Source organism: Polistes fuscatus, unplaced genomic scaffold (genome assembly GCF_010416935.1).
Source record: "Polistes fuscatus isolate 324 unplaced genomic scaffold, CU_Pfus_HIC Scaffold4, whole genome shotgun sequence".
Classification (NCBI taxonomy): Eukaryota; Metazoa; Arthropoda; class Insecta; order Hymenoptera; family Vespidae; genus Polistes; species Polistes fuscatus.
Window position 1 is genome coordinate 10,617,337 of NW_025113118.1, and position 24,899 is coordinate 10,642,235.

Here is a 24,899-nt window from a genome sequence, read left to right on the forward strand (position 1 = left end):
TTTACCGTGTTGTTGTAAAAATTTAAACGATTCCATAATTATACATACCTTTTCCTATATAAGAAGTAGACTCCTTATTTCCTGATTCATATATTCACATTATGAATAATAAATTTAAAAAAATATGTCCAATTGAAATTAAAGAAGAAAAATAAAAGAAAAGAAAAATAAACTCGGTAACATTTGCCTCGATAAATATATTTCCTTATAGTTTACATACTTCTTAATAATAATTATATTCGCGCGGTGTTGTTATTATATTATAATTATAATTATATATTAATAATAATTATTATTAATATTATATTTAATGGGAATATAATTAATATGCATGTTGTGTCAAAACGAGATCAAAGACGAAATATTCTTAAGTTACACATTATCTTTATCCCGAATTAACATTGATGAAATCCGCTCAATTAATATAGTCATACGTACACGTTGTTTCTATTATAAAATAATAAATACTACAAATTTAAGGATGAATCATGAATATTAATGATATATTGTATGTAAGTTTACATATACATATATATATAAACAAAGAGATGTATAGAAGAGAACGATAAAGGGGATCATCTGCAGCGAGAATAGTAATGATGATGATACCGAGAAGAAACATGCACACAAATATTGAATATTTACGAAGAAAGAAAATAGAGAACAGAGATAAAATAACAAGAAATAGGATTTCGTTTCTCTTCTATTTGGTTCTTCCATTCATAAATATATCTACTTAAGCCTAGAGAAGTGGACTCGGTTAAATGATCAACTAAGTCGTTATATTTGGTAAAATTCTATGTAAATATCGTTTTTCTTTTTCATTGAGACAGAAAAACGTAATCACTTTGTAGCCTTTGACTATGCGTATTTTATATATATTATATGTATAGTAATATATATATATACTATCCGCAAGTGAAATAAATTGAGCTATCTATACACAGTTAACTTTCTTATGCGATCAAATATTAATTAATTATACACACACAAACACACACTTTTTTCTATTATTTTGTTTAATTATAGTAATTTAAGTTGTTGCTGCTGCTGCTGTTGATAAAACCGAGATTTGTTTAAAATGCTCGCATAAGAAAAGCATGCAAATTAAATATATACCTATATAAGTATATATAAATGTTTGATAATTTACAAACACAGTCTCTATAAACTGTCAAGATATATACAAAACATCTTGCACATTCACATTAATTTCCACCTACTCTGCGACTTCTTCTTCTTCTTCTTTCATTCAATCGAATTTTATTTTTATTTCTTTTTTTTTCTTTTTTAAATTTTTCCCCACATACGTCGTGTATGTTATTCTTTAAGTTGAATTCAGTAATATATTTATATCTATCGTGAATATGTGACAAATCTGGATTTTTATTTGAAGTGAGATCCGTTCATATTAATTTATAAAAGATTATTTTTTCGGTTTATATTATTTACAAATAATTAATAATATAATAAACAAAAAAGAAAAGAAATCATCGAGTCTTGTCGTATTTCGATACTCGCGTAAAGAACATTATTTTTTTTTTCTTTTTTCCATTATAAAATAAATTTGAAAGAATAACATAAAAATATAATCCACATATAAATATATGTACACGTGATAAAATGAATCTGATCGAATGAAAAAAAGGAATTTTAATAATGTATATTACGAAGAGCTCGGTCTGAAACTTATAAACAAATTAATTATTATCTTTCGCTATTTTAAAAACTAACATTCGGATTGCGATTTTTTCTTTTCCTCTTATTTTTTTTTTTCTTTTTTTTTTTCCTCTTTTTAAATTATTTTACACATAGGTAGATCTATTATACGTACGATTAACATTAAAGTTACACATCTATTTGAATTTATACATATGTATATATGTATATATATATACATCTATACATCTATACATATGTATATACACATATTGAATTTATTTATATGTATATATAAATACATATGGCTCTTATAATCCTTATTTAGAAATAATATTTATTACGTGTTTATTCTTTGAATTTTCGCCATTAATTATATAATTATAATTAAAGATCACTCGCTCGAAATTTGTCTAACGATCAATCTCTGAGCTTCTTCATTTCGCTTTTTAATACCTAATTAACGCTTCAAAGGAAAAAAATATAAAGATACATTCCTCGTAAAAAAAAACTAGTCTACCCAGGTATGCTATCTTTTATTTTTCAACGAAGCATGTACAATTTGGTATCTTAAATATCAACGAATAATGGAGCTCAGAATATATTCGATCACATTTAAAATCTAAATTACATTAAAGAATATACTTTTATTCTAAGAACAAAATGATAGCGCATATATGCAATAATAAAATAATAATTAACACATATATTTTAATTAACAATAATTATACATTTCGAATTTATTTCGCTTATTTTAATAATGAGCACATTCCCCGTTTATTTTTTGTTTTTTTTTTTTTTAATAATTTATTATACGATTTTATTTTGTACAGATTTTGGATAGAATATAAATTGAAAATATCCCATTAGTCTACAACAAAATAGTATTTTTTAAATTAATATACGCATTGATATAATTTAGTTTTGTGGGATTCCTTCAATTTTTTATTCCCTCATCCCATATTCACAAATTTCTATAACATTATTATTATTGCATTGTAATTTTTGTTTCTTTATAAATCAAGGAACACCGAATAATTTCTAATGAAATTTAATAGAGTGTGCGCTATCATTCCGATCTTATTCAGTTTTTATTTATTGTATACAAAACTAACAATATGCGGTCATTGAGAAATGAAAATAACATACCTGGGGGGAGGGGGTATATCGTTTTTACGGGGAATATATTTTCTGTTGGTATATATTTGGTGTATTCCGTTGGATCATATTTCTATATCATACGACTAAAAGCTAATTAATATTACTATTAAAAAATATACACATATATTCATATATATAGAAAATGTTCACATATACGTATATATACATGTTAACCCATTCGCATTGATAAATTGTCGTTCAAATATTTTTCAATTGTCAATAATGTATCATTGATATGTTTAATATTAATTGTAATTGAAAAGAAAATAGAAAACTTTCATTTTATTTTCTTATTTAAGACATTAATCAAAATAAAGATGATGAGATACGCGTAAAATCGGTATCGGCTTGTAAATATTTGAATTTGATTATACATTTTTTTTTTTTCGTCAAAATGCAAATGGGTTAATGAACAATTAAAACGTAGGATACACTTTTGCGTAGTATACGAAGTGCACGTATTATACGAATTGGAAATATGCACGCGTTCAGTTGATATGTAAAATAAAAAATAAAAACATCGAAATATAATATTCGATTCGAGATTTTTACAAAACAAAAAAACAAAACAACAAAACAAACTCAGAAAGATAAAAAGTGATGATATAACATGTTAAGAGTATAGGAAAATTTGCTATTTTTTGTAATTTTTTTCCTTTTATTTTTTTTTGGTTTTTATTTAATTTTCTTTTCTTTGTTTATGTCTTTAAATAATTACACGTGAATGTATATTAAAAAACTTTTAAATTATAAATTTGATTATATTTTGTAATTTATAATTAAAAATTATATGGAATCATTAAAACATATATATATATATATTGATAGTAAATAAAAATGAAATGATATGAAAGCCACGCTTTAGAATAAACAGCGTTTTGTCTTAAACAATTTGTACGATATTCGAGAAAACAATGATCACTTAAAGTTGTTTGCGATGTCATTATTATTTTACAATGAAAAAAAATTTACGCGCGCATTGACGAGCATGAATTTAAATCGATAAAAGTATACGATTTTATACGTATAAGGCACGATTGTGAATAAAGTATACGACAAGAAAAAATTAAAAAAAAAAAATAAATGAACAAATATAATAAATAAAAGAAAAAGGAAAAAAAAAAACAAAAATAAATAAAACAAACAAATAGAGACATAAACAAAGAAAGTATTAAAGGATGTCGATTGAAAAAATTCATACTTTTTTCTACGTATTCATTGTATCATTATAACGTTTATATTGTTTTATCGGACTTATGTTATTTAAGATTGTTTTCATTCGTGACTACGTTGTACGCCTAACAATTTAGCAGCATCGTCGGGTGATGCTTGAAGAACTCTATCGATAAAACTTTTGTCGCGTATTCCTAAAAGATTCGAGATCAAATCGTTGTCAGTATTTTCGGATAATTCATTATTTATTGCATTATTATGAAGCTGAGCGTTATTTGCGGTAAGTTTCCCGGCAAATGTTGTTAATTTTTCGTAACTGTTGTATCTCATAAAACCACCTCCTGGCGCGGCATCACCGGTTGCAACAGACAACGAGATTCTATCTTGAATTCTCGAATTATTGATATTGGTGGCCATTAAAACTGGTGGTTGCTTTTGTGTACGGGGTGTTATCGTAGGTGGTTGAGTAGGTGAATTTTCTTCGTCACCGCTGGTACCAACGTACATCGTTGAATCGACTGATTCGTGTTTTTTACGATGACGCAGCATGCTATGTTTCAATGTGAATCTACGAAGACAAATGTCACACGAGAATGGCCTTTCCCCTGTATGCGTTCTCATATGACGACGAAGATCTTCAGCTGACCAAAATCTTCTTATACAAAAGGCGCAGACTACCTGTTGACGAAAACAAATATAACGTTAATATTTTGTAATATCATTTTATCAGATTAATTGAAAGTGACTTAAAAGAGGACAGTACGATTGAAATAATTCATAAATTTGACGATACAATTTAATTATATGGATATTCAATTTGTTTTGGGATTTTTATTAATGACATGAATTTCAAATCTTTTCTCTATACTCATTTCCTGCTTCAATTAAATATTTTGTAAATTCTTACAATCACTTTTATCCCCTTTTGTTTTCTAAGAGAAACAAAATTTGTGTAAGTAGGTTGACAAAATTGTTGCTCGTTTACCAACAACACATTGTGGGAATTCAATTGTAATACTACTTTGTGACATTCAAATTTAGCACGTCTATAGTTTGTAATTATGCATTTAATCTCAAATTTAAAGAAATGTTCTTAGTTATATATAGATACAACACAAAAAATTGATTATACTTACTTTTCTATTACTGTAATCTGGAAATCGGCCTTTTCTTTCCTCCCCATCGCTAAGATGTTGCTGAGGTGGTGGTGGTGGTACTTGATGATCTTCCAGCCCGTCAATATCCATATCCATAGCACCCTTTGCTACGAGCATCTCGTAAGATTCATTATGATTGATCTTGATGTGTTCCAAACAATCGTGACGATCGGCAAATCCGCAATCACAAAGATGACACTTGAATGGTACATCGTTAGGACCGGGTGATGATCTCGGTGAAGTTCTTCGTGATCGCGACAATTCGGTATTGGATAACGATGCGTTAGAATTATTTGAATTTTGTTTTTGAGTTTCGGACGGTGATACCTGTTGTTGTTCCGTATTCTCTGACACGCTTGAGGATCGGCTCTCGTAATCGCTAAGATCATTTTGTTTAGATGATGGTAGTGGACTATTTTGCGTCTCGGTTGACGGCGAAACGGATCTCAATTTATTTTTACGCGAGTGTTTGGTCGAACGATGTTTCTTCAAGTTTCCTAACGTTGAGAACGTTGAACTCGGACATTGATTACATTTGTACGGCCTTTCGGGAACATTTCGCATAGAAAATGTATTATTCGTATTGACAACTTGACTGTCAGGCGATGACGAATTTCTAGCTCTTCTTATCTTGTACGGATTAGTTTTGTGCTTTCTCAATAGGTGTCTATCGCAATTAGATTTGGTGGTGAACAAAAGTGAACAGTATATACATTTAAATGGTTTTTGTCCGGTATGTGTAAGAATGTGTCTTCTGAGAGATGACGTCCATGGAAATGGACGATCGCAATAGGGACACATTACTCTGTTGGGTGCTAAAGAATAAGCCGATTTCTTCTTCTTTTTCTTTTTCTTCTTTTTTTTCGAAGAAGCGTTGTTAGAATTTCCGGAATTAACTGAGTCAGATTTATCCTCGCTTCCGGAATTATTGAAATCGCTCGTAGACGCGACTAAACCTTCCTCGTCGCTCAGATATTGCGGTTGAAAGTGTTGATACTGATGAGAAGCGTTGTCCAATAATTCCGATACGCTAGCAAGATCAGCAGTATTATCCTCTTGTCTATCTTGAATGGTATCATTGCAATTATCCATTTTGAATGCGTGTCTCGAATTAGCATCCAAAGTAGTCTCTTCCGTTTTATCATCGAGTGCATGTTCGTTACCAGAACTTTGGCCGTTTTCATTGGTATTGTTATGTTCCTTAGATTGTTCGTTATTAAATACGTCGGATGAATCTCTTTCTAATATTTCTTCCTTCACGACGATATCCTTGTTAGATTCGTTACCTTCCAATTGTCCTCTCAACAAACTCGTCGAACGTTGTTCAGTTTGTTCCTGAGATTCTTGCATCTCCTTATCAACTGGATCTTCATCGATGATCAATTCTTCGTCGGTATCGTTATCGTCCATTTTGTTAGCCTTCAATTGTTGCGCCAGAATAGCATATTTCACTTGTTCTGAAATCGAATGTCTACCGGTTGATTCTACTGTCGTTGCAGATGGATCAGCTTTGGGGAGTATACTGGAATAAGATTGGGATGATGATTGTGAGTTTGACTGTCCAGAATTTTTCATTATATTTTGATGATTTGCTGGTGGTCTACCTCTAGTTGAATGACCACCCCGTGGTCGTTGACTCCAAAATTCGGGATGCTGTTGTTTTATGTGTCTCTCCATGTTACTTCGTAATGTGAATTTAGCGGAACAGTGTCCGCAAGAGAATGGTCGTTCGGTACGATATCTTCGTTGTTTTTGTTTAGGCATTAATACGCCATTCTTGATGATCATTTTAACCGAATTCGTTGAAGCCGAATTATCAATCTTTTCGCGAGGTGATATAGTCTTATTGGTCATCTTCGTACCGAGCAAACTGGTATAATCATTTTGATCGGTTACCATTTGCGACGGGGCATCGTTGGCTTGTGGAAATGCCGGGAAATTATTATTTCCCGATGGATCAACTAAAGTACCACCGCTGGTTAATTGCAAGCCCCTAGCGAATTCCTTTTGAATTCTGTCACTGATGTTTAAGTCTTGTCCAAAAAATTGCGAATTGAACATGTAAGATGATAAAATTCCAGCATTTACTCGGTTAGAAATCGATCCCAAATTGCGATAAATTATTTGAGCATTGGCGTAGAAATTTTGTAAAGGATTTGTCTGGGAATTTCCTTGGGAGGTACTAGGCGAAGTACCCGGTGAAGTATTTTGACTTGCTTGCAAAAGAGCCTGAGTGAGAAATAATTGACTGGTAGAATCGTAAAATTCTCTACGATCGTTGTTAGGATATTCGTTAGATCTCAATGATCCAGCACCGTTTCTTTCCTTAGCCTTCTTGCTCAAATCTAGAACGTCCATGCTAAGATCCAACGGTCCATCCTGATTTGAATTTCCGGTGTTAGATGGGTTAGACATTTTCTTCAAATTAATCGGACTAGCTTGCATTCTTTGGTGCATATCTGATTCGTTATTAATGACTAGAGGCACGCTTTCATTGGATGACCTTGATTCAAGATCATCATCAGCTCTACCACTTTGATCTTGAGACGTGGTAGCTTCTTCCATGGTTCTTGAAATAAGACCGGAACCTGGTATGCTCGATCTCCCGTAAGTATCATTGCTTTCGCAATGATTAACTATCATATTGCGAATAGAAGAAGTTAATTCAGGGCTAGGTAATTTAGCTTCTTCTATTACTCTAATGTCACCTTTAGAGTCAATCGGAATTGGCAGATAACGTTGCTGTTGTTGTTGTTGCATCGAATCTTCTCTATCGTTCGGATAGATCAAACTTTTTCTCGCCTCGTCTTTCGTCACTCTAGGCGAATTACCGATGTTATCATTCGTCGAGTCCTCATTCGGATGATAAATCAAAACACTTTTGATATCTTCCCTTGTTAATTTGCCATGACGATTTCTAACGTGCCTCTCGCAGTTTGCTTTAGTGGTAAAAGCGTAATTGCATAACGAGCACTCGTACGGCCGATCACCGTTGTGAGATCTTAAATGCCTTACAAGAGTGGCCTTATCGGTACTAGTATAAGGGCACATGTTGCAAGGATATGGAACTCCTGGTCCTACGCCCATGTGAGCACGATTATGTCCTTTCAAAGCCCTCAAATTAGGAAATATCGATGTGCACAATCGGCAAGGGAATTCTCCTTTTAATTTCATCTTCCTAAATTCGGCAGCAAATAAATCCTGTGCCTCTTCCTCGTGATATTCGGACGACATCGTTCCTGATGAACCAGAAGAACCAACGCTCGAATTAAATTTAATATTATTCTCAGGTGTACTAGCATCCGAACGGGGAAAGTTTTGTAAAATTGGACCCGATGTAACGGACAAAATGCTTTCTATATCCGCTAAATCCTTTCCATCTTTGGCCTCGGTCAATGCCGCTTTATTGTGCAATTCAAGGCCCGCGAAAAAATAATCCCTCTGGGATTCCCCAATATCTATCGGTCTACATTGCAAATTTGACCTACACTTACCACATTCATTTTGGTGTTCTTTCATTGACTTGAAACAAGGAAATGCTCTTGAACATTTGCTGCACTGGAAGTTGGTACCTTCTCCGGATGCCGGTCGGTGCATAGCTTGCTCGCACATAGCCCTAGCAATAGTTGGAAATTTAGCCGATGTAAAATCAACAAAAGTTAAATCGTCGAATCCTACTACGGAATTACGTAAATTTCTCGCAGGGATTCCAACGGGATAGTCAGAAAAGTGTATCATGCATCGGTGTAAGTTTAATACTCGATGATTTTTGAAAGATAGGTTACATGGTTCGCACCTTATCGTGAATTCGGGATGATTTTGTTCCAAGTGTGTTTCCAGGAGACCGCTCGTTGCGAAGTCTTGCCTATTGCATACCGGACAATTGTAAGAATTTTGCGTCTCCGTGGGCGTACGTTTGATCTCTGTCCTCGAATTGTTCAACAAAATCTTGTGCTTTCTTGGATTTTCATCTTCCCTGGTGAACGACGGGGATTTACGTTTGTTCGTTAAATTCTTAGCTAATCTTTCTCTAATCAAGAAATTTGGCGATGTACGTTTCGATATTTCGTTGTTGTTGTGTTCTTCTAATGGTTGCCTTCTAGACGAGTTTATCGAATCGTTGCTCGTACTTTCTGACTCGGTGTAACTCTGCGGAGGTGATCTTTCACCGCGATGAGCACTTTTAACATGTCTGTTCATATTACCATTGGTTGTGAAAGCTATGTCACAATATTTACACTTGAATGGTCTTTCACGCGAATGTACGAGTACATGACGGTCCAATGAACTTGCCGAACTCAAGACTTTTTGGCAAATAGCACAACAGTAATCCTCTTCTCCGCCGTAATCTGTACTCCTTGGTGAATTATGCTCGCGCAGATGATTCGTCAGATCGTGAGATGTCGGAAGTATTGACGGACAAGCTGGACACGGGTGTGTATTTTCGGGTAAATCGATCTGTAATTAAAACGATTCTTATTATTATTATTTCTTATAATATAAATTATACATATTTTTCTTGGTTAAATATTCATTCAATTTTTTAACCCTAAACGTAACGATGTACATTTATTTCTATCAAATGCGAATTAAATGACCCCCGTCTACAAAAAAAGTTACGTACGATTTGTGCAATATAACAATTCTTAACTCGTAAAATGATATTATTAATTTGTAACAAAAATTCTATCAGAAAGTTTTAAAAAAAGGGGGGGGGGATCATTCGAACAATTCGTTTTACGTTTATTCCTCTAACGAATAATTTTTATTAATTATAGAATTATTTTTAAATTATTTTCCCTGTTTTTTTTTTTTTTATTAAAAGTATATTGTAATATATATATAAAAAATAAATATTTACACTAGAAGTAGGAGATGCTGCATCCGCCTGTATCTCAACCTGTTCCTCTTCGTGTTCCTGTTCTTGTTCTGGATCTGGCTCGCTTTTTACAGTCACTGAAAAACAAAAGTAAAAAAGAACAAAATCAAAATTAGAAATCGAGAATGGATTTTTTTCCTTTTTTTTTTTTTTAATCAACGCGAACAACAAAAGCGTCGACTTTATTTTTTATCGAAACTTCTTAGCACAAAAAAAAGAAGAAAAAGAAAAAAAAAATAACATTTTATCTCTTACTTCCTTCAAGAGCATGATTCAAAATCGAATTGAATATGGCAGTTAGTCAAAAGAGGATGTGGGCAAAGAAGAACCGCAGATCCTCTCGCTGTGTTATTTCGTATGTAAGATGGGGGAAGTATCAAAACGACGACACGGTTTTGCTTAGATTCTTTTTCTCTTTCTTGCGTTTCTTTTTTCTTTTTATTTTTCTTTACGTTTGATCTCAGCGGGACGAGGAGGAAAACGGATGACATCAATTCCGTCTTCCTGGTACTTTTTTTTTCTTTTTTCTTTTCTCTTTTTTTTACACTTTCATACAAATCAAATATCATCTCTTCTTCAATGTTTTTATTATTTTATTAATATTTTGTTATTATATATTTTATTTATTTTTTTATTTTTTATTTTATTATTATATATTTTATATTATATTATTATTATTTTATTATTTTATTATTTTTTATTATTATTATTATTATTTTATTAATATTGACTGGATAAATTAATAAAAATTTTCCACGAGTGGGGAGGAGATTTAAAAAAAATTACAATTTATACATTTAAATAAGAAATATTACAAATTTTCTATTAAAAAAAAGAAAAAAAAATATAATAATAATAATAATAATAATAATAATAATAATATATAATTAAAAATAACAATATTATATATTATTTAACCCTTTAGCACTTTTATGTCATATTAGTATGACTCGACGTCAATTTTTATCTCAAGAGATATCGTACACTTGACAAATTACAAAATACAATAACAAATGATGTAAATAAATACGTTTGTTCGATCGAATTCTCATTTTCTTTCCTTCGTTTATTTATAAATTGACTTATTTACTTTGTTATCTTTTAGTAAAAAATTTTCAACGAAACATTTAAAATCATTATTACAAGCTGTTGTTTGTAAACAAACAAAAAAAAGTTGAAATATTAATTCGAAATGCAAAGAGGGGGATTTAATAATTTACAATTTTATTTTATTTTTAATTAGCATTTTCTTCAGATAGATATTTTCTCTCTCTCTCTCTCTCTCTCTATGCACAAATAATTTTATTAAAAGGGTGGGGCTGAGGGGGGGGAAGAAAAACAAGATAAAAACTAAACTTATCGATCGATCTGAATCGATCTAACGAAAGATTCGAGAATTCGTTTGGATATGAAAGAGAAAAATAAAAAAATCCTCGAGATGTGGATGGATTGTTGTTTTATTAACAAATAAGAAACTCCGTTTGAACAATGATAACTTATTTGTTTCGCGAAAATTCTCGAATGAGAGATCGATCGACAAAATTCGAGTATTGCGTGACACGATAAAAAGGAAAAAGGAAAAGGGAAAAAGGAAAAAAGAAAGAAAAAGGAAAAAAAAAAAAAGCACCGGATTTACCGTCGGTGAGCTTCTTGTCGAGCCAAAGAATTGAGTCTTATTGTTAAAAAGTATGTCACCGACAGGACACAAATCCAACGAGGTTTCAGGAAGCTGTATTATATATATATATTTGTGTGTGTGTGTATTATATGTATACGTATAGGAAACCGAACCGCAGCTGGAGCAAAAAGTGAGATCGAAACTTTTATCAAAGTTTCTCGAACGACGACAAGAAGTTATTTTACTTGCTACCGGAAGAGTTCGTGGTTTTTTTAGTAATTTTTTTTCTTCTTCTTCTTCTTATTTTTATTCTTATTCTTCTCATTCATCTATCTCAAACGATCTCGAAACGTCCTATTATCTATCAAAGATATCTTATCGAATTTTCTTTTTGCTTTATTATACGAAAATATGTATATGTATTTATTGTTATTATTGTAGAATCTTGTTTTCGGATAATCCGGAATTGAAAATAAAGAAAAAAAAAAAAATAAAAAAAGGAAATAGAGATCAATTTTGTTAATTCGATAAAATCATTTTCGTTTGGGATAAAATACAGATAACCAACTATCAATTACGAAGAAAAAGAAGAATCCCCCCACCCACCCTCTCCCAACAAACAAAAATTCCCCGTTTGAGATAATACGATATTGAATAGATTTACAATTTTTTTTTTAATCGGACGATATATTTGTTATTTGCGTCGGGAAATTGAAAAACAAAGTGTTGTTTAATTATAATGACAGTATTAACGTTTCGATGCACAAAAAAAATTAAAATAAAATAAAATAATTATAAGATTTCATATATTAGAATAGTATAAAACGTTGAGAGTCGTTTAATGAGTTGACACAATTATTGATTAAAATATAATTAAAAAAAGAAAAATATCTCAAAATAACGTGATTCCATATTTCAAATCAATTTGTTAACAATTTCCACATATATAATTCGGAATACAATCCGTTTGGCAAAATATGACGCACGTATTTTTTAATTTTCTTCTTTCTTTTCGAAATTCAAGAGTAAAACAAACAAAGGAGGAGAGGAAAGGGACAGGAAGGGGGATGGGGAGGGGTGGGGAGGGGGAGGGGGTACGACGACGAGAAAAAGAATAATCAACGATTCGAATTTATTGCGATGCGGGATGAAGAGAAGAGAAAAAGAAAAGTGCGCAAAAAAAAGAAAAAAAAAGAACAGAAACAAAAAACAAGAAAAGAGGAGAGAGAAAAAAAGAAAGGAAGGAAAGAAAAAATTCGATCGAAAATATTTTTTATCGCGCATTATTATAACCGAAGAGGAGGAGGAGAAGGAGGAGGGGGAGGGGAGGAGGTGGTAGACGGTAAGTGTGTCAAGTTAAATGGATATTCGTAATATACGTTAAAAGATAAAGTCTAAAGATAAATCCACGCGTCGATTTTTTGGCGAAAGCAATCATGCGATAACGCATCATCACGTGAAGAGGAAGCTGCTCGAGTATATGTGTGTATCACAGGTATATAATAATAATAATAATAATAATAATACACGTATATACAAAATCGAGAATGCTTATTTTTGTTTGTTTGTTATTGACACACGACAAAAAGAGAGAGAGAGAGAGAGAGAGTGATTTCAAAATCGAGATTGGGGCACGTGTTAAAAAACAAGAAGGAAAGGAAAAGAAAAAAAAACAGAAAAAGAAAAGAAAAAAAAAGGGGAGGAGGGAATAATGAGAATCGATGATGAATGGGTACTTCTCCCCGTTCCCTCCCCCCCGTTGCCCCCCGCCCCCAACCCCTCTACGCCCAGAGCTCCCTACTCCTATTTTAATTTTAAAATGATCAATACGATTAATTATTATCATTTGCTCTTGAATATCGTGTTACTCGTGACTTTTTATTATACTTTTGTAATTGATATACCATGTATATACATATTTATAATATGCTTGTGAGTGCATGTATGTGCGTGTGTGTGTGTGTATGCGTGTGTTTAACCGAAAGGAACCTGCTTCTTCATGGCGCCTCTAACACAGAAACCTGTTCACCATAATACCTGGGAGACTCGAGTGTGCCTGCTGCCGACAGGTGACTTCATTCGCGCACGTAAATCACGCGCGATCGGAACGGAGAAACAAGTTTTGTTGGCTTTTAACGTTCGATTTAACTTGCGGTCTTAACGCTCGTGCTTGAAATTCTCGATCTACACCAACGATAAATCTTAGAATCGGTAAATCCCATATCTCGGTAGATTATTCTATTCAAAACTGGTAATGGTGGGTGGTGGTTGTGGTGGTGGTGGTAGTGATGGGTAGGGTATTACTTTTATAAATACTTTCTTATTAATTGTTATTAAATATTATTAATATAGTTAAGTATTTAATTCTAAAAGTTATTTATGTATTTAATCAATACCTCCCTTCCGACACCCCCCCCTCGTCCCCCACCACTCAGTTGTCTGGTTTTATTGAATTATTTTATTTACAGAAGATATGTTACGTTAAATGTGTAACATTTTTTTTTTAGCAGAAATAACAATTGTTAAATAGATGTTTATTTGATAAATATTAATTTTTATATATATATTTTTATTAGGGTGGATCAAAAGTTCGTGCGTTTTAAATCCATTATGCAGTTTGTAACACAATAAACGCACGAACTTTTGGTTCAGCCCAATATTATAAAATAAAATGATGATAATGATGATGATGATGATGATTATTATTATTATTATTATTATTATTATTGTAAAATGAAATAAATAAAAAATACAATTGAAGAGAATAAAATAAGTAGTTCGGACAGAAGCAATTTCTTGAGCGGAAAGAATACGTGTAAATCTCGATAGTTCGCGCAATAATCCGAGAAATCGTGATTCAATGGAAAAAAAAAAGAAAAAAAAACACACGATCGATACCGCGACCAACCAGTTAGCGGGGTGGGGTGGGGTTGCGAGGGGGCGGTTGGTAGAAGTCGATGGAAAAATAGAAATCGCATTTCGTGGTTCAAGGAACGTCGTAACGATTGGTCTCCGGTCTCCTCGGGTGATCGTTAGAAATGGAAAGCATGCCGACGAACGACGTGGGTTTCGAAAGGTTTGCCTTTAGTGGAACACCGAATTTCTCTCATCGTAACTCGATGAATTTTCCTTTGGAATTTTTTTTTTTTTTCTTTTCTTTCTCCTAACGAGGAAATGTAACAAAATGGAGATACAGTTTGGTGAATTTGTTTGTTTGTAAAACAAATTATATCTTACCGTTAGATCGATAAAATATTTCCAATCAAATGGAAAAAGAATATTCGATAATCTCGTGTGAAGAAACAAAATTATAATAATTATTATTTAAATATAAGAGAGAGAGAGAGAATTATAGATTTGTATCTTTTCCTTTTTCTTTTTTTTTATCGCGTTAGAGAAATGTTTTGATTCGCGAGTGTTAATAGAGACCTTTCTAAGGTGCGATATTATTTTTCTTTTCTTTTTTTGTATATCACTCCAATTAGGCGTTTATATTATTTGCTGAAATTAAATCCGAGACACTAATTATCTATCCTATCTAACATCGTGCTCAAATATGTAATTACGTTTGATAAAATTCTCTTTTGTCTTGAATATCTTTAACATCAGCAAACAAATTACTGTATTACAGACTGTATTCGTAATTTCATTAAATAAATAGAATTTCACATTTATAGAATACGTTAAATATTATATTTTTGAAAATTGTATAAATTAGTAAAATCATTCAAACATTTAACATTTTATCTGTAATATATTATGATACATGCGTGAATATACCTTGAAAATGTTGACGAGTATAGAACAACGAAGACATTTAAGGAAACTAATATTTCCTTAAATTACACACCACTGATCAAAAAAACACTATAGTATACACAATAAAATAAAACGAGGTACAGGTGCCGGGAGAACGAATAACTTTAAATAACAAATTAAATTTTCTCATTAAATCTATCGAAAGTACATTGCACCCTAATTCAATAATTTTCCCTTTCTTTAAGTAACTAATTTAAAATCGATACTTAAAACAATATCTCGAAACTTTCAACAGACATAAATATATTTTAACGGATATAATTACCATAAAAAAAGAATGCGATAAAAATAATTTTATCCGTAGTCTGGATAGATTTATTCACCACACCCTTATATAAACTCCCCCCTGCCCCGTTCTACAATTAACACGAATAAAAATGTAAAATAAATTACAAACCGTATTACAAACGAATTATTTGAAAAATCGATGATATAAAAGATGAAACAATTAGTGAAAAAGAAAAAAAATGATAAAATAGATAAATAATAGATTTTAACGGATATAATAACGTGATTAAAAATAATTTCATCTCAAGAGTCTCGAGATAGATTTATTCACCACACCCTTATATAAACCCCCTCCCCCGCCCCTTTTTACAATTAACACGAATAAAAACGTAAAAAAAAATTACAAATCGTGTAACAAATAAATGATATTTTAAAAAATCGTTAAAATATTTATAAAAGATGAAAAAAAAAGAAAAGAAAAAGGAAAAAAGAAAAAAGAAAAAAAAGAAAAGAGAAAGAAAAAGAATATAAAATAGAAATGAGAGTAACAACGCCACGCCTATATCTGCAATGCACCCTCGAAGACCTCGGAGTTAGGGAGGAGAGAAAGAGAAAGAGAGAACGAGAGAACGAGATAGAGAGAGAGAGAGAGAGAGAAATATATAGAGAGCCTTGAAGGAAAAAAGGGAGCAGTGTCAGAGAGTCCGACGTCCGTCCGGGTTGCTGAGGGCGTACATGCGCACTTCCGTTAGATTCCGTGGCCTCCTACGAATCGCAAGGATGCTGCGCCGAGTAAAATCGGAGAGGTGGGGAGAGATCGGGGGGGCGGCGGCGTTCGACTGAAATCCGATTGGTGGTCGGCTCTCATCTTTCTCTCTCTCGAGAACTTTTATCTCCTTCTCTTCCCTTTGGCTCCCCCCTTCGGGCCCCCTGGTCGTCCTCCTCCCGCGCCACCCGCCGGTTACCCTCATCATCTTTCCCCTCTCTCTATCCTAACCGAGCGTTTCTCCCCCGCACCGCCCCCCACCCCTCGAACGCTGCGAATATCTCTCTCTTGTTCGCTCGTTCTCATTTTATCTTTTTCTATCTGCCCCCCCCTCTTTGCGATATCCGCCAGTGACGTTCGAGCACACATACATACACATCATAGATTGTTATACGTGTGTGTATGTGCGTTGCTTGGGGATATGTGTGTATATGTGTGTCTGTGTATATATAATGCGTGTAGCAGAGTAGCAGCAACTTTTCTCTTTCTCAGCTCGCACAGCTTCTTTTTCTCTCTTTCTATCTTTCTTATTTCTTTCTATTTTTTTTCCTTTTATCTTTCACGAGCGAGAGAAAAAGAGAATGTACTATAGTACCTTTCTCTTTTATTAAAAGTGTAATACCTTCTATTTCCTCGTTCTCGTTCTATCCTTCTTTCTCTCTCTCTCTTTCTCTATCTATCTATTTATCTATCTATCTATCTATCTATCTATCTATCTTTATCTATCTTTCCGTCTTTCTCTCTCTCTCACTCTCTCAGTTCTCGGATACACCCACGCAGTCGGGCGAGAGAAGCAAAGATGGCGGTCGGTTAGTGTGTTTCGAGAGTCGTAGCCCTGACAACCTTGGACGCAACCCACTCGTAACAGCCACCCTCTTCTCGAACTCGGCCTATGGGTGACCGCCGCTCTGACACACGCGCTTCACGATCTTCTCTCTCTCTCTCTCTCTTTTTCTTTCTTTCTTTCTTTCTCTCTTTGGAATATAATGGAGCCTTCGATGTGAAAGAGACAATGATATGTAGATAGGATAGAAATTATTTCAATTATTTATATGTATTTTTTAATGATATTATCTGAACGAGAATGAAAATAAAATGTTAAATCAATTTGAACTATTTGGTTCAAAAAATGGATTCATCATTTTACAGGTATGAATTCTATTCAATATATTTAGGTATACGTAATTGTAAATCAAGTTGAACTATTTTAAAATCGATCATAATTTTACACAGGTATCCTGTTCTATTTATTATATTTATATATCTTTCTCTTTTTATTCTTCAACGTATAATAAAGCGTTGTATGTGAAAGACAAAAATAGATGGATAGGATAGAAATTATTTACGCGTGATGAAATATCTATTCCATTGAAAATATAAAATATATTTTTTTTTCCTAATTATTATTATTATCTAAACGAGAATGAGAATAAAATTATGAATCAAGTTGAACAATTTTGTTGAGAAAATTGATCATCATTTTACAGGTGCGGTTCAATTCTTCATAATATTTATACACCTCTCCTTCTTTTTTCTTTTTTTACTACGCTCGTTCGTTTTATCTCTCTTTCTTTTTCTCTCTTAATCTTACAACGAAGTATTTGATGTGAAAAATAAAGATAGAAAGATAGGATAGAAATTGTATATATATATATATATATACGTCGATGAAATTTATTCGATTCAAAAATATAAAATATTTTCTTTAATTATTATTATTATTATTATTATTATTATTATTATTATTATTATTATTATTATTATTTGAACGAGAATGAGAATAAAATTGTGAATCAGATTTAAAAAAATCGATCATCGTAGGTATCATCATTCAATTCAGTATATTATACATCTCTTTGATTTTATTTTATTGTACAAAAAGTATTATCGATTTGAGATTAAATATAAACCGATAGAGAGATTAGATGAAATTTCTTTTTTTTTCTTTTTTTTTGCCAAGTGTGTTACAGAATCGATTTTAATCGCTGTAGAAAAAAAGAGAGTGAAAGTTCTTTTCTGCGACTGTGAAATAATTTTGAGAATTGAGTAAGATATATCGAATTTTTATCAAAATCAAAATTGATTGCAAAGTTTGAGAGAGAGACAGAGAGAGAGAAATAGAGAAATGAAAAAAAAAATCATAAAAAAAGTCGTCTTTATCTTATTCTATCGAAGCCACGTCACGAACTCCTGCGTGACGAGGCTCCTTGATCGTAAAGCTAGGATCTTTTTGCGAGTAATTATTTTTATCGTTGAAAATCGCGAAGAAGAAGAAGAAGAAGAAAAAGAAAAAGACAAGATTCCTGAGGAATAAATTGAATAAATGTTTACATTTTTTTCGTTAATATACAATGAATATAATTTTGAGATCAGAATTTTGTTGTTTTTAAATTGAAAATAAAAGTAACGAAAGTATTGCAATATATGAGATAATTTTTCTTATATCACGAGATCCTAGTAAAAAAATAAAGATTTATCTCTGATTTCTATTTTATTCTTTTCTTATCCTGTCGTTTTAAGAATAGAAACGAAAAATATAATATAATACGTAACGTTATTTGGGAAATAATTTTTCACACAAATAAATAATGATTAAGATTTTTAGAATATTTCTTTGAATATAATTTCTATATTTTAAGATATATATATAAGGAAATGTAGAATAGATAATATTTTTTTTTCCTTAAGTTACAAAATTAAAGTTAAGAGGGGAATTAGGGGAACATTACTTTGATTTCATTTTCAAATTGATAATACAGATACGAAGAAAAGTGTAATAATATTTTATCCAATATGAGAGAGAGAGAGAGAGAGATATTTCCAAAAATATTTCTAACGAAAATTCATGATCATTCGATTATGATATAAAAATCAACGAAATGTATGATAATATTTTCAACGAGATAATTTATCTATACATATATATATTATAAATTTTTCTCTGATAATACGAAAAATTTGTTAATTAATAACAGATTAAACAAATTTGCGTTGATTCATTTTGATTGAATTTAAAATAAGAATAAAATGGATAGAGTAAGGGTTCTCTTACGTTGGTAAAACGATGAAGAAAAAAAAAGAAGAAAGAAAGAAGAAGAAAAAAAAAGAGAACAAAGGAATTGGAATGAAACTTTACAGTACTAGATACTGTATATACAGAGTATGGGTGATAGAGGGTAGAAGGAAAGATGTCGGACAAAGTATCCCTCTCGTATACGTGGCCCAACCGAGTGTTTCCGAATGTACCTCGTTCCCGTTGTCATACCTACCTTTAACCTACCTCCTCCACACCTGTCGTTAACGTGTATAGATCGTGGCCGTCGTGTGCGGCCATCTCTATTCACTATCTATGCACAAATTTTCTAACGAATAAAATTCTCTCACCAGTAGGTACATATATCTGACATTTTAAAACTAATCAATTATTCGTTATATTCGAAATAAGAATTGCACATTGCGTCCCTTTTATATATTTTCTCTAATCTAATATAATAAATCTATATATACAGATATATTTATTATATTATTTTTATTATATTATTATTATTATTTTTATTATATATTTATTATATTAGAGATATATTATTATAATCTAATAATAAATCTATTCAAATGAAATCTTTCGAATGCTTCGTTGTAAATTAAATACTAAATGAATAAAAAATGATCACTTTGTAACGTAATATTTGTTTGTACACGCAAAATAATTGATTTATCGTATTATTATAATTACAGTTATATTATATTATACTTCGGATGTAATTTGTATTCGACGCATGGCACGACAAACAAACCAAAATTACTTACTAATTTTGATATTATGCAAAATAATATACGATAGGAAATAAGAAAACAAAAGAATGATTATATCGAAGAAAATAATCATGATAATTTCAATGATATTCGATAATTAATGTTCAAAATGACGTTTAGGGGGAAAAGAAATCTATTATCGATCGAAACGATCGATTAAACGACACGAATTAGAGAAATAAACGTGTATAAGAAGTAGGAAGAAATGGAAATGAGAGAAAAAATGAGAAGAAAGAACGACAACGTAAACGTTCTTTTCTAATCTGTTAGTTGGGAAAATATTTCCACGAAATTCTTACACTTCTTATAGAATTTTCTTATCGATTATATTCTCTCACGCGATATTAAAGAGAGAAACTGACAGAAAGACAAAGAGACAGACAGAACGAGAGAGAGAGAGAGAGAGATAACATAAGTAGATTTTAATTACAAACAAAATTAAAAATGAATTGAAACCAAATGTTCCAAATTTTCAACTACAGAAAGAAACCATAAAGTTATCATCTAATCGTTCCTAGATCGTTTATCAAAATGATGATTCGTAATCGTCGTGGTTTTACCTTCGTGGTAATATACCTTACGTCGTTAAATCGTCCGATCAGATTATCTTCATAACTTATCGAGAGCCTCAACATTCCAATGTGCGGATCAATTTCTCGAGAACGGAGATACGATTACCTTGCAAACCGAATAGAATCGAATCGAATCGAATCGAATCGAATCGAATCGAATAAAATCCGAACAAAACCGAACTAAACTAAACGCGTTTACTACGCACGTTAATTTTCATTCTTTCACGTATATATCTTATTTTCTTTTATTTTATATCACAAGGTATTATCTATCTATCTAAAAATTTCATTACAAAATCATTCAGTGTTGCGTTTACGAGTGTAATTATGACAAATATATATATTAAAAAAAAAAAAAAAAGAGAAAGTGTTTAAAGGGATAAATGAGATGTAGCAAGAAGTTACTCTTCGTCGGTGGAAAATGAAGAAGAAAAATATACACGAAAATTTAATGATGACAGATATATTATAAAGGGAGGACAACAAAAAAGAGAAAGTGTTAAAAGGGATAAAAGAGATGTGGCAAGAAGGTATTCTTCGTCTATGGAAAAAGAAGGAAAGAAAAATCAAACAACATTAGAAAAAGAGTGAGAGAGAGCGGAGAGAGATTACGAAAACATTTCGGTGAAAACATTATAAGGGATCGATGAATTATCATTATTTCGAAATATTTGGAAAAAAGATAAGAAGGGGGAAAAAACAAAAGGGTCCTTATCTCTGTTGACTTGTACTCCCGTATTTTTTCTCTCACTCTCTCTATCTCTTTTCTATCCCTATCTTTCTATTGTTGTTTCTTTCTTACTCTTACAGTTAATGACCATCGAAAGATAAGAACCAAAGGTAAATAACTGAAACGATGATTCTACTAGGAGACATCGGTCAAAAGAACACTTTTCGTTATTTTTACTTTTACATTTTTACCCTTCGATCCCGACCCGTTCTAGACAAACAGTATTACAAACAACTGTTACAACAGCAACGACGACACGAAATGGGTTTTCCTTACTTTCACCGAAAATCTTTCGTTAATCGACTTTGGACTCCACATTTATCTGGAATCTTTATTTCTTTACTTTGTTCTTCTTATGATTATTTCTAAAAGTTTTTATTTATTTCTTTATTTATTTGTTTATATTTGATTTTTCAATATAACGGAATATAAGATTCCAATGTATCATCTTTCACGGGAGTGATCAGTTATAAAGTTCATGTCAATTAACGAGAAACGCAATGTGTGTTTAATCTTTTTTCTATTCATATACAAACACACATACATGCACGTATTTTTTTTTTTTTATATAGAATTCAAATTTAAAATAAAACTAAAAATATTCCTCGTTATTTTAGAACGAGATTTTCAATCGAACGTAAGATGGAAGTTAAATATTATCTTCGTTTAAATCGTGTTGGTAAATCGAACGATCTAATTTCAACTTGTTATGTAATTATCTTCAAAGAATTTCAGGATAGATCTTTCTCTTTCGTTTTTTTTTTTTTTTTTAATTTTATTTTAACACTAAACCTATTCCATACGCTCGGTCAAATGATCGTAGCAGCTTGTAATACGTAATGATAATTACGATAATTCGTAAAAAACAAAAGTCTTGCAATTTTGTGAAACTCACCGAACGTATTTATATATCAATCGTTTGTAAATAAAAACAAATGATTTTTCCAACGCTATCCAATTGATCGAAATTTCATTCTTCTATTAAGATATTAACCGTTCATTGCACGAATCGATTAACTCGACTTATTGAAAAATTGTAAATTTAAGTGTAAAAGCATTCGATATTAATCATAACTTTTTACACATTTATACAAATTTTCTCAAACACACAAAAGATTAATCCCGTTAAACGACAAAATTTTCTTTTTACCTATTGAATAATAAATAATTTATTTCAAAGATCATTTTGATTAACTCTAATTGAAAATCGTTGCAGTAATGCAACTCAAATGCACTTAGCAAGCGCTTGTTTTATTTCTTCCTACAAAATTGATTTGAATTTATAATATAAAAACAATTTGAAAAACCAATGCACATTATTTCATCGCATTTCCACACTATTCGTTTAACGAAGTTAATCGATTTGTACAATGAACGTCTCATACTTATATCTATTATTTGATATTTTTCTAAAGTAATCTCATTCCGAGCGTTCATAGTAAGGAATAATATAAGTATACACAAAATATCGGTAAGTTTAGTATTAATTATAAGATGAAAGTGAGTAGTAGGACAGAGAAGGGTGTTGGTGGTGGTAGTGGTGGGAGGGGTGGTCCTTTCCAATACGTATAAACACAAATTAAAATGAAATATAATAAATATTAATAATAAGAATAATATATATATATAAATAATGATAACGCGACAATGATGATGATGATGCTGATAATGATGATGATGATGATGATACAAATGATGATTAAAATAACGAGAAAGAAGAAAACGGTCCTTACGGGACCTTAGATCGTGCAGGGAACATACACGTATGACATTGACCGAGTCGCCTAAGCGCACGTACGAATTCAAAGGCCGGAGGTCGTTGTTGCAAGACGCTAACAATGGGATATTTATTCACGGCTCGTAGTAGACAACGACGTTGTGTATGTGGTGGTGGTGGTGGGTGTGCACAACGTGGCGCCCCGTTGATTCCAATTAATTAATCGAGAATAATCCCTACCACCCACCCACCCCCTCCTGCCACCACTCTACCCCCATATAAACTCCCATTATTTTTTTCTCAGCCTAGCATCGAGAAGAAATTATTCGATTAATAACAAGTGTTCCTTGATTTTCGTTAGAGGATTTTGTTTCGATAATCTGTAGGATACGCGAAAAGATAAAAAAAGGGTTTCATTGGAATGAAAGATGGCATCGATTGGTGATAATCAAGGTTGTTAATAAAACACGTAGAGATATTGTACGGATATATAATAAATGTATACACACATATACACACACATACGCGTGCGTATGCTGATGATGACGATGATGATGGAAGAAACCGTCGTTGTGTGAATCGATCGTTATACGAGATACGTACGACCTCCTGGTTGTTTAGTTATTATCATAGGATACGTGACATTATGCATTTGGTGAAAGAAAATGATAGAGAAGATTGGTATAAAGAATAAAAGAGAGGATAATAATTAAATAATTGTAATAATGCAGAAGAGGAGACAGGTGTCTCAGTTTGGCTTACCTTTTGTCGAATAATCCATCCTTTTCTAATGACGAAGATACGAGATTCAAAGTCCGAATAAAATGATATTTTGTTCTTCGTATTTAATGATAGAATAATGTTTTTCCTTGTCCGCAGAAGAATCGGAAGAAGAAGAAGAAGAAGAAGAAGAAGAAGGCTTCACACCATCGGTACCACCGTGTCCGTAAAATCGATAATTTACTGTTTACTATCGATAACTCAATATAACAGTGAAATACGTGGAGGTCCTATTAATCTTCCTATATTCTCGTATGTTCTAATTTATATATATATATATATATGTCTATGTATATATATATATATATATTTTTTGTTTGTTTGTTTGTTTTCTATTTGGTATGAAGCAGCAGTTGGATTTGATTTTATCCTTGTATTTTGTCTCAACAGTCAGCAAAATTGAAAATAGTTTTTTCCGATTAACGTTCGCCACCTAATCCAAATGTATACGAGCAGCATCACACGAATACACTGAACCAATCAACACTATCTTATATCTCTCTTCTTTTTTTCTCTTTTAGTCCCTTTTCGTTAACACTTTTATATTATCTCCATGCGTGTTACTTTCTTTTAATATTATTTTTATTATGATTATTATTATTATTATTGTATAAAAGTTTGTTTACCGACACGAGTCTCAAGGAAGACATGTATAACTATTTTAATTCACACATGTACGTATATATATATATATAAATATATACACGATATATCAACGATAAACGAGAAGGCAAGTGATGAACAATTTTGAACTTATATATATATACACTTAATCAGTCTTACTATATAACACATACACATATACACTCATATATATATATATTTAT

The 24,899-nt window shown here is 31.5% G+C and overlaps 1 protein-coding gene across 1 annotated transcript; it reads right to left on the bottom strand.

Annotated features, from left to right (window-relative positions):
- Window positions 1-4,013: 4,013 nt before the first annotated feature.
- On the bottom strand, window positions 4,014-24,170 carry LOC122520961. Its single transcript, XM_043641303.1, has 5 exons — window positions 24,055-24,170; window positions 10,012-10,106; window positions 9,425-9,608; window positions 5,130-9,340; window positions 4,014-4,671 (listed from the first exon to the last, which is right to left on the bottom strand). Exons 1-5 carry the CDS (start codon window positions 24,071-24,073, stop codon window positions 4,096-4,098), a joined length of 5,085 nt encoding a protein of 1,694 aa, XP_043497238.1. The 5' UTR covers window positions 24,074-24,170; the 3' UTR covers window positions 4,014-4,095.
- Between the last annotated feature and the right edge of the window lie 729 nt (window positions 24,171-24,899).